General features: G+C 39.9%; 1 protein-coding gene across 1 annotated transcript; it reads left to right on the top strand.

The window, feature by feature from the left end:
• The first annotated feature begins 212 nt into the window (after window positions 1–212).
• Window positions 213–8,635, top strand: LOC135479167 (zinc finger protein ZIC 4-like). Its single transcript, XM_064758938.1, has 2 exons — window positions 213–1,349; window positions 6,289–8,635. The coding sequence occupies exons 1-2, from the start codon at window positions 344–346 to the stop codon at window positions 6,891–6,893; spliced, it is 1,611 nt and encodes a 536-aa protein (XP_064615008.1). The 5' UTR covers window positions 213–343; the 3' UTR covers window positions 6,894–8,635.
• Window positions 8,636–12,172: the final 3,537 nt, after the last annotated feature.

Raw genomic sequence — 12,172 nt, 5'->3', positions numbered from 1 at the left:
TTCCCAGCTGGAGAGCCGTCTGATTCGCCGTTTGGTTGGCTGGTCGTCACCAGAGCTGTCAATCAACTCACCGCGGGCCAATCAGATCCGCCCTAGGGTTGTTGTCAATTGTGTGTTGACGGGGATATGTAGCACAGAGAGCATGTTTTCTGGAGTAGACACAGCACTCTCTCCAAACCGCTCGCTGTTCGCCTCTCTCTCATGACAAGTGGAACCTACTGGATGCCGTGGACCAAACTTCATCTCAGTCTCGATTGACTGCACGTCTTAACTGTGTGTAACACAGCGTCTTACGTTCATTTTGACGGTCGACGTCCTAGAGTTTGCACACCAGTCCGTCTGAATGGTTTATACGAGCCCCGACCTCCAGCCACCGGGCTCCAAGTATCGCGAATCCGATCTGGACTCCATTGACTTTTACAAGGTGAAAATGATCAATCCGTTCATGGATACGGCGCATACACCTCACCTGCCCCCCGGGGCACTCAAACTGAGCCCCCCGCACCACATGAGCGATACAGGGAGCGCCGGGCTTCATGTGCAAGCAAACCAATTCGGGGGTCAACCTAACGGATACGGGGTGCCGCATTCCCACCATGTCGGTAGTTATACTTCGGCAAGGGACTTCTTGCTCCGCAGAGACCATCACATGGGCCTAACGGGACACGAAGGAAACCCTGCCACCCACAACGGTATGTTTATCCCTTCTTCGGCTGGTCTTCACGTCAATCCGCACGGGGATTCGAACCCCAGTCACGTCTTGTTCCCTGGTCTCCACGATGCCGGCCACCATAACGCTCATCACAACGGGCAGGTAAGACTGAGCATCCCTGGGGCAGAGATGTACCCCCGGGCGGATCAGTTCGGACAGATCACCAGTCCCCGGTCCGACCATCACAGCTTCGGCCCTACTCAGCACCACCTGAACATGAACCACATGGGGGCCATGGCAATGAACGCTCACCATAACAATATTATGAACATGGGACCCCACGGACCGGGGGCCTTCTTCCGGTACATGCGTCCCCCGATCAAACAAGAACACACGTGTCTATGGATCGACCAAGATATGCCGGAGCCACGGAAAACCTGTAATAAGACATTTACGACAATGCACGAGATTGTGACCCACATTACGGTGGAACATGTCGGGGGTCCCGAGCAGACGAACCACGCCTGCTACTGGCAGAACTGTTCGCGGGATGGCCGACCTTTCAAAGCCAAATACAAATTAGTGAATCACATACGTGTTCATACAGGAGAGAAGCCATTTCCTTGTCCGTTCCCGGGCTGCGGCAAAGTTTTCGCCCGGTCGGAAAACCTCAAGATCCACAAAAGAACACACACAGGTTCGTATTTTGTTGAGCTACATAATTAGGCGTATGTAGGGTGGTTTTCCTTTTTAAAAATTTTTTATGCATTGCAGTTTTCCTACAACACAATACAACTGGTTTTCGCAAGCATCAAACCTGTCACTTTGTTTTTCATAGTTGCACCATCAAAACAGTTCAGTTGCGTATTTGGCGAGGGATTTTTTTTTCTCAGACACTGGGAAAGATAAAAATCCTCATGGTTTGTCTTATTCAATGAATTTTAAAGTGGTTACGTAAAATTGCACGTTAGTTCAAGGTAATCCTACTGATTTTAATGAACAAACTCATCCTGTGTGTAGGACAAGACCACGCGCTCTCGCTGTTTACCACGAGAGACAAGCTGTCTGAACGAGAACACTGTAGTATACGACGATTTCCGTGTTAAAATGAGAAAGCATTTTAAAATGACTGATGCATGGGTATCACATCACAGTTTTGTATTATGTTATATCGTTCAACCTATAACAAAATCTAAGATTTGATTCTCCCTAAAATGCAAAAACTGACACAAGGAAATTTATGGAATTCCAGATGGCCACCGCAAAACTCCGACAAGGTATACAAAATTAAACAATGGAGATTTGCAATGTTCGTTATTTTGCATAATCTCGTTTTTTTAGTGGAGTACGAATTATAGGAGTATGTGGTTGTCATGGAGATAACATGTCGCAATTGTTTATATTTGTTAATCTGACATAAATGTTATATATATTGTCCCTCTGGGCGAAATAAGTGACATTATACATTTTAAAGAAAGCTATTGATTTAATTCCAAATAACCAAGTTCATTTTTCGTAGATATGTATATAATACTGAACTAAAATTTAATACACCACAAGCAAATTTATTAAAATATTTTTATGAGATGTTAAGGTCTTCTAAAAAATCCAGTTTCAGAATATTTATTACTAAGCACTACTGAGGGTATCAAATTTGCAGGAAATTCATGTGTACAACTTGAAACTTGTACGGCTAGTCTGGTGGTGGTATAGAGCCTGTTTGATGTCTTAGTTATATGTTAATGTGGCACGGCGGTGTTCCGAAGGGCATTCTTGGTGGATGCCATATGTACTTCTACCTCCTTAAACTATCATCATCAGCTTTCATAAGTTAAGCAAATGTTTTCCGCGGACGTTGAGAACATCAGTTCTGAATCCCAATGCCTTATGCAGTCGTTTGCCCTGTGTTTCTAACAGGTCCGCGACCTCGGGTGTTAAACATTTCCTGGCCTGTATATTAAAAAGTTAAAAGGGAAAGCTAAGTAGCATTCAAGAGTCTACTCTTTACAGATTATAAAAGCACAGGGTTTTTTTTTTTGGCAGATTTATTTTTGCAGTGTCATTTTCCTATGTCGCGTGTAAACAAACCAAAAAATTGCCTCTGTACCGATCTGTGTAGTTGATCTAAAAAGCTGATGTGAACGTGAAGTTGATGACTGTAGAGGCGAGTATGTTTATAGGAGAATTGTAAAATCATCACCGGTCTTGAATACGGCTACGGATCCTTGCCTGCCCGCTAATGGGTCTTCATCATGAAACGGGTAACGGATTCAACAGATCTGTTCTTTTTAAACGATTCTTTTAATGTAGGAGCATTTGCGTTAAACCGAAGCAAATTGTCGCCGTTTGCTTCTGTGTGAAGTGGGGACGGCCAATGACCAGTCGGCGGTACCGCGTATCATGGTGGTTGATTTTCTGTGGGTAGCTAGTGAGTGGGAAGTGAGTGAAGCTGTTCTAAATTTGCCCGGACTCCCTTGACAGTTAGTGCGTGAAGGCGTTTAACCAAAGGGACCGGTTGGCCGAGAATTCAAGCGTTTCTTAATTTGAAGTCCTCCAAACCGCCGTATCTCCCCACTTAATCTTTTCGAGAGTGTTCAGTTCACCCGACCCTGGCAGTGTCTTTTAATCTCAGAGCTTCTGTTTCACTACTAACCATGTCGTAAACCTTGAAGGACTCCAACCCGCCTGGTGGATTGTCTGTAGCTTTACATTCACACAACTTTACACAACTTTCTCGGATTAACCGTGTTATTTTTATGAGACTCCAAAGTTCACAAGATTTTCCCGCCCACTCCGCCTCACCCTGTCCTCCTCGTGACAGCTGCAAGTGTTGCCCGGTGGGGGGACTGTCTATCCGCAGGGAGTAGGGGAGATGGGGTATCGATGGGAGGGAATAAGCGAGCTGTCTCGTACCACCCCCCCGGGCAGAAATTATTAAAATTTTGTTGATCCAAGAAATATGACAGTTTGGGGACTGCCGCTGTCTGACGAAATATTAAAGCAATTTGACTAAACTTAGTTTGTAAAGCTGTCTCAATGTGGAATGAACTTCAGATATGTGCAATGCGCTGTTACAAAAACCAGAACAGAAACCTAGTGTTCAGCTATGTGCATAATTTCAAATATTTTTTAAAATTCTGTTTAATTTTCATTTCTGGTAAATTCTAAAACTGACGAATACCCGATTGTATCTTTTATCACGCCTAACCGAATTAAATGTCTTAGATTGGTACTCAGTCTACATGTATTTTTGATGTAAAATTAACATTTTCCACTGGTGATTTTTGTTATGAAAAAAATCATAATCCCTATTCAGTCAACATCTTTGTATTTACCAAGAATAACTGAATCTAGACTTACATCCGTGCTATTTATATTGTTAAAACGAACTATTTTGAAGGGCAACACGCGGAGAGTCAGGGCTGATATTTTGTGAAAGGTACTGTTTGGGGCTCTTCTAAAATAATACAAAAAATTCAATTCCATGCATTTGCCCTGATCAATTTTGTGTTTAAAACATCCACTATTTCTCCGGTAGGCCGACAGCGTATTTTGTGATATGTTCTAAATATTGCAATGAAAATCGAAATACAAATTTGTATTTGATTATTTTGCTTACATAATTTTCAACTCTTAAAAATAACTGATAGCCTGATTTTTAAAAGAATATTTTATTCAGATTTACTATTTATTCCAAAGGCCTATTAAAAAAATGCATAGATGTCCATAGAAAGAAATGATTTATACCCGTGGCGAAAATTTTGCTGTTTAATGCATTCACTTGATTTAAACTTCAGTACATGTATATATTTTTACTGTATTGTTGACAAGTTTTTATTCAAGCTTGTATACGATTATGTCCGACTAAACCTGTCTGGCGCTTGGCAAGGCCGAACGGTTCGAAAACGGCTATATCTTCTCGGCTTCAACAGTAGCTGACTATCTTGTCTGGTACTGGGGCGGTAAGGTGTGACTGGTGGGCACCGCTCTTGACACTTTCCCCCCTTCAAGGTTAGGGCCCTCTTCAAACCCTTTGTGACTCTTGACATGTGCAGCTGTTATAGGGTCAATAGAGTTAACACTGAGCGTAGTTAGCGGCTATCCAAGCATTTTGTAAGTCCTCCGCCCGCTCTGCACAGCGCATGTTTCATCGTGTACCAGACAACACCTTGTCTGATTAGCCGCAATGACTTATTACTAAATAATTAGGTGAGATAACCGTAACACCGACTATTGGCAGGTTGTACAAGCTCATGTTCTACAGCACTTTCACGTGTTTCACAAAAAAATGTCAACCTAACCACACCTATTATTTAAACATTGCTTGGGCAAAATTTAGTTCCGTTCTAAAATGCCATATTTTATTTATCGTTTAGCTCATCCTTTGCCATTTAAGAAAAATAATAGTAAATACATATATTTAAATTTCACAAAATTGTAATCTTTTCGAAAATTTTCAAAACTGGTACAAATAACTTTAGACTTTATGTAGTCTGATTTAAAAACACTATTAAAAAAAGCCCAACTAAAACATGGAATGGTGATATTCTATCTACAGCTAATCATTTTTTATTGTTATTTCTGATTTAGAAAATATGAATTTTTCTCATCAAATAAAGTTACTATGTAATGTATCACTTTTATTTTTCTCCCAAATCCTGGTTAAACCAATACGTCTACAAGTATACACGTGCCGTGATCAAGTTGCATATCGCATGTTTACTTCAATCGAACTTCAATCGAAAGTGCGTTTTAAAAGAATTACCCAGTTGGGCCGAGTGAATTCTTTGTCGATGATTAGTTAGTATTTACTGGCAAAGGTTAACGCTGGGATCGGGTTTGTGTTCATGCAGACATTTGTTGCACCACAATTGACCGGATTACGGTTTTGTCGGATTTGATTCAATTATCTCTCTATCTCTGGAGATCTGATATCTTCTAACTGCCCCAGCGACGGTTACCATACTCTTGGCTCACGCCATGGCCTAATCAATAGCGGCTGTCGCTGCCCCGCGACATGACCTTGCTCGCCCTTGTTAAACACAAGCATGCATGTACACAAACTTGTCAGTATTATGCAATATATTTCAGACCGTTTAATTCGGAATTGTTAACAAATATAATTTCTCATACCATACGATTTACATCAGTCAGCGATGCGATATTTATTACAATACGGGACTTTTTTTCTCCTAAATAAATAAAATTGTTAATTAAATATTTCAAACTTATATTATTGACACCAGTTTGTGTAATATATTTAATTCTCAGTATCCAAAACACAGTAAATATATTACATAAATTTGTTTCATTAAAGTAATGAATTTAATCCTTCCCCCATTTTGTTATATTAAGTGCTTGTAACAAATTGAACATGTGCATGCAGAAATTATTAAAATACATCTATGTTTTTCTTAGAAACATGACAATTTCTGGACCCATATCCAAGGAAACATTGAGTAGCATGTTTTATATACATGTTTTATTATATTGATTAATTTTAAGTTTATTCCCAGGTTGTCGTTTGTATTTGTGCTAATGTTTAAAAATATAATGCACAGTTTTAGAACTTTATTTTTAGAATTTTATTTGGAGTGAGCAAGGTATTAACTGTGTTTATTTTGTTTAATTTGCAGGAGAGAAGCCGTTTAAATGCGAGTTTGATGGCTGCGACAGACGCTTTGCAAATAGTTCCGACAGAAAGAAGCACTCTCATGTACACACAAGTGACAAGCCGTACAACTGCAAAGTACGAGGCTGTGATAAGAGCTACACCCATCCCAGCTCCCTCAGGAAGCACATGAAGGTCCATGGGAAGACGTCTCCAACCCACGACGGCTATGACTCCACAGCCAGCAGCCCCATGAGCGAACACATTGACAACGACGATTCTCCTGTGCCCACCCGCGATGTCGACACCCCGCCGCCACCGACGTCACGGGCTCAGCCGCCGCGACAAAACAGTCCCATCCCGACGTCGCTTCCGTCAACGCCGGCAGCGTCGCTCCCAACGTCTCTCGTCACGTCCTTGCCCGTTACGGCGAACGCTATCCCAGGACTCACGCATTCTCATATCTCTCACGCCCCTACGAACTTGAGTGAATGGTACGTTTGCCAAAGTTCCGCCGGTATGCCCACACCACCCAGCAATGAACACTCGCCCGTGGGCGGTTTGGGACATCTAGGCGTGATTGGACATATCCCCACACTCCACCCACCGCCGGTGGCGCAATACACGTAAGGAACCACCCACCGCCCTCACCGTGCGTGTTTTCCACGTGAGTTGAACGCTTTTCAGTTCTCGTTTAAGGCTCCACCAAATGTGTTTTCCAAATCCTTTCGGTCCACAATGCCATGTTAGACCTTGCAACCCGGTTCCGCTTGGTTCATGCCCCTCAGTTCAGTCTGCACTTCGTGCGCGACATTCATTTTACTTCATGACGTCACTTGACGGACGTCACCTAGCCCGTTTCTTGTGACGGATGACGTCGATATGAAAATGGACGTTCTGTGACTAAACGAAGTGGCAAAAACACTGCCAGGACTGAGAAATGAGATTTTTACTATTTCACATCTGGTATTATGAAGAATTTTTCTTGTAAATATGTGACTGGTTGGAAATCAGAAGAATGCCTAAACTAAACTGCCATATACATTCAAGGTCACCTTCACGAACTGTCCAGGTTCAAGTTTTGACCGTCTTCTATGAAATCCACGAATTCTTTAGACGTTTATCAAAGAGAAACACACATGTTAACTGAGAAGCCCTTAGCTTAACTTATTTAGTTTTCTGAGTCGAAGGTGACAATCTTATAGTTTATGTTATGTGTTTTTATTTGTTTTCTTCAAATATGTCAATGAATGATTTATTGTTGTTATAACCTAATGCGATGGCAGCTCTTGGTGGTTAAATTGCACGTATCTTTTCAGAAAGTAACTTATAGTCGTCATTGTCATTTCTGAACACTCATGTCCAAAGATCTACATTGCTTATGAAAAATAACTTATGGAAATCCCGATTATCCCCCCAAAAATTGTTTATCCGCAAGAAACCGGCAAAATAGGTACCGGTATGGTAAGTTAGAGCAGGATTGAGAGTCCTTGTGATTGTGTCTGACAATACTTCACGGTTTATAGACGCCTGTGTCGAGTTGGTCGAACGCCCCTCAGTTCTGCTGGAGTACCACGAAGCTGTATACAATGTGTACATCAAGTTTAAAACTACGGCTTCTAGCCATTCAGCTTTATTTTTTGCTGGGCCGTGATATTTTTCTAAACGTTAATAATACGAATCCGGTTAGGTTATTTGATATCTGTGGTTGTACTGAAGGGGTTAGCGCTGCGAACTGAAGCGGTGTATCATAACAAAATGTTGACAGAGATTTTGAAAAGGCGCGAATGTGGGTAAGGCGTTACTTACACACTGGATCTCACCCGGATCTCGTTTGTACCGGCCAGGAATCCCAGGACATGTTGTAAGGAATGGGCACTGGGGCATATCCATGTTCGCACATAGTGGCATGCCATTTTTTTTCTAGTCCTTATTTTGATTTTATCAAAGTAACAGCACGCAGAATGGCCTCGTGTTTTTTTTAAAACAAAGAAACAAAATCGTACAAGAATACATGCTTGTCTATACTATCGGTGTTGATACTGTTTTCGTTTTACAACGCAAAATCTCCATACGCAATATTTTTTAAACATTTGGAATTTGTTTGCGAATCGAAAATTGTTTTTAATGAAGTGCTCTAAGTTGCAATTAGGTTCGAGAGGAAAATCCCAAACCTATGTACAAGGTTATCCTATCTGCTTGTTATTATTGTTTTAAAATGAATCGCAATTATATGACAATGCTGTTTTTATGTTTCATTAAATGCCTTTTTTAAACCTTGCCCAAAACGTCGTACAGATATCAACGTTTATATTTTAAGATGACTATTATGTGTAAATGTATAGTGAAATAAAATACAAATCATTAATATATACATGGTGCGTTTAGTTAGTGTTTTTGGAATGACATGACTGTACATCGATTTACTTCCGCGTTCTCTGTAAATCTGATGTCATAAATGTTTTTGTTTTTTTTTTTAAATTCCGAGTTTAAATTTTCTTTCAAGTGTAACGTTTATTTAAACGATCCAAGTATATACTCAAGGTTTCCTGCCTACAGCGTTTGGTTTCCTCCACAACGTTTGGTTTTCCCATAATCTAGTTTGCTCAGTTAACTGTTACAATGGACAGAATACTGCAGAATTATAAAATGTGAAAATTTCACTTACTGGGTGTCCCCAAAATAATAGAAAGTCTCTAATTTATCACTTCTTGCATGTTTTCTACAATCTGGTAGATGAAGCCCTCTTAGAATCGAGGGATTCAGTCAATTTTTATAACAGGATGGATGAAATCTTACCAAGCGATGCAATATTAAATAATTCTTTTTATTTATGTGGATTTCCATGTCCACAAAATATTTCTCCAAAATTTTTAGAGTTAAATTTATCGTAAGCAACACGAAAACTGTAGCAAAAGGAATTTTGTTTCTATTAACAATCTTGTACATGCGAAATATTTCTTTTTTTTTTGTTATAATTTATCACATTAAGTTTTGATAGATGTTAACTCAATGACAGCGCTGTCAATTAGTGTCGGTTTGGTATCAGGTCATGCTCATATATTGTCAGAGACAACGAGACTGTCCCCGAGTCAACTTATGGTTTTGGGCTCGAAATAATTCAGCATTCAGTCTGTGCTCAAACAAAAAATACTTTGAAATATATCCTTCAGCTGGTGATTCCGTTAATGATTTTGTCAAAATTTTAATAACTTCGGCATACTGTGTTTTTGATTGAGGAAGTTCAAATTTTGCCATAGTGATATTCGATGTGGTCGAATGTTCATGCTTCTAAAATAAGCTCTAACATCGTCTATCAAATTTAAAATTAAGTCATGCTGAAAAACCTTTGTTCAAGCGGACCCATGCACTTGACCCCGTATTAAGTAAATTTACCACCGGCTATACACTATATCCTGACTGGCTGATACTTTATTACTAGCAAAATTGTCTAGTATCTAAATTAGAACTGAAGCAATAAACCGGGAGAATGGTCAATAGATCTCATTAATGAGCACATTAAATGAGGAGTGGTCGCTTTTAATAATCCGATGCCTAATAATGGGTTCAAGTCCCTCTTTCGTCGCGTTTGTTGTTATGAATTAAGCCAGCCAAGCCTTGGTCATTTCCGACGTCTGCTTAAAAGTGGCCATTGTTGCTTGGCACCGGATCGGAAGTGGCTCTGTCTTGAGCAATATTAACCGATGGAGAATCGAGAACGTCGACGTGCTGGAAGAAAAACGCTCTTGATTGTTGTCGGTCACTTTCATTGAGAACAAGTGTCTTGTGGATTAGAAGACGTCTGGAGGGGTTACGCGATTTGCTAGTGCTTCTGCCCCTCCCGTGCTACCACCAATGTTAGGCTAATGAGACACGTCTGCCTTAAGAGCTTACACGGATAATCCCAGGGTGGAGGACACGATGCCTGACCCTTCCGGGATTCCGTGCTGAAAAGGGTGGGGTGGTGGGAGACAGGGGGGACAAAGCCCAAGTGGTTCTTCTCAGTCCTTGGCATGTGGGCTTAGAGGTGTGTTGGCTTTCTTGCCGACTGGGCTTGTCTACGGCAGACCAGATTGAATTGCTCACAAATCCAGTATTAACAAATGTTTAACCCATACACCCAAGCTGTCAATCTTGAGTCGCCTAGCTCGGCTCTCCTAGGGACGGAAGGTCTGTCTTCATATATAAATGCGCCTATATCTTTGGCCCTTATCAGAAAACTTCTCCAACTCTTTGACAGGTTGTTTAACGTCTAAGGATGATGCTTATATAATGGTGATCTAAAACTGGGTAACGCGTCTGCTCATATCTAAACGTTCTGACGAACTCCGTAGTTTTCACCAGGAATATTCCACGGCAGATGTGACGAGTGAGGGACATAAATTTAACATCTGCTAAAATCACGCCACAAATAAATCATTGCCGTAATGAGGGCAACTTGACAGTGTATGTACACCGCACACAAAATAATAAATAAATAAGTTAAATAAATTCCAAGTCTTGTCTATGCGCAAAACTGGAAGAAAACTTCAAGAAAGAAAAATCGTTTGTTTATATATATATATATATATATATATATATATATATATATATATATATATATATATATATATATATATATATATTAAGTTAACCAGAGGCTTTACATTAACTTTGGCCAATTATGGCTAACTTACATATACAGGAGAGACTCGGGAGAGGAAGTTTAAAGAAACGTTAGAAAGTTAAAGTTTCTAAGATTGGAACCTTTCAACAATACTGTCAATAAATGAAAATTAAAGGTGAGGTGAATATATACATGTATACCAACCTTTGTTTCTTTAATTTGACATTATCTGTACATTGTGTGTATGCGTAAATGTCTATGCATGTAGTCTGATCACATAGGTATGGCAAATAGGGAGCTCTACGAATTTCAAGTTTTTGTTGTGCGCATGTCTGTACTTATCAGATTTCCTGTTACAAGGATTTAATTTACATATTACGTCCTTCTAAACTGACAAGCGCCGTGTTATGGAAACCGGTTCACTATCTTGACACTAATGTCAGCTTGTCTGTTAATACCAACCTCTTTCTTGCCCTTTATACCATGCCGAAATATGGTTCCCATGGTATCATGGTTTACCTCGGTGAAAACTTTAATCCGAACAAATTGAAGTGTTTTTGCCGAGAGCTGTGGGGATGAATGGGTAACTGACAGCTAGATTACGCCATGTAAATAATTACTGTTAAATCTAATAAAGTTATCTAGCAGAAATCTTGAACATTCGCAGCGCCTCGCTGACGAAAACTTAAAACAAATCTGACAATTTTTCTAGATATTCCTGGAAAGAAAAGATGAAATGTACATCTAGATACACATATGTGTATTTGTGTATTTTGCATGTGTGTATATTCAATTAAGACATCTGGTGTGTGTTATTCTTGTGCGTAGAGCTGTACATGTAGCTTTATTACATGCAATTTATTACATGCGATTTGTAATGTCTTGTATGCATTAGTCTTCCTAATGTGGCATTAAATACACGAACGTATCCCAATTGCGTAATGTTTTGTTTCTGTTTGCTTGTTTGTTTGTTTATTCACCATTATAATAGTCAAAGCATAAGATTCATATAAACATAAAGAAACATACTGGCGGGAAGAAAGCTCAATGGAGCTTGCTCTACCCCATTAACAAAAACAATGTCCAAAACATACTGATAAACAAAACGATACAGACAGTTTACCGTATTAGATATATACTCATAAGTAAAAAAAAATGGTTTATTGGTTTACAGACATCATCAAGAAATTTTCACTTATACAGAGCCACCTGTGATTAAACTTAATACGTATAGGAAACCAAAGTGTCGGTTTATCCCATGCACCGCCCTCAGTCAGCTGCCTGACAATTGTCTAGCTTAAGG

Source organism: Liolophura sinensis, chromosome 12, assembly GCF_032854445.1.
Source record: "Liolophura sinensis isolate JHLJ2023 chromosome 12, CUHK_Ljap_v2, whole genome shotgun sequence".
Classification (NCBI taxonomy): Eukaryota; Metazoa; Mollusca; class Polyplacophora; order Chitonida; family Chitonidae; genus Liolophura; species Liolophura sinensis.
Note: the sequence above shows the minus strand (reverse complement) of the source record. Positions and strands in the feature narration are given on the sequence as shown.

Bases quoted from the DNA above. Each gene is read 5' to 3' on its own strand.
- LOC135479167 (XM_064758938.1), top strand. From the start codon at position 344: ATGGTTTATACGAGCCCCGACCTCCAGCCACCGGGCTCCAAGTATCGC. The intron at 1,350-6,288 runs GTTCGTATTTTG...TTTAATTTGCAG, and splicing joins CCACAAAAGAACACACACAG to GAGAGAAGCCGTTTAAATGC.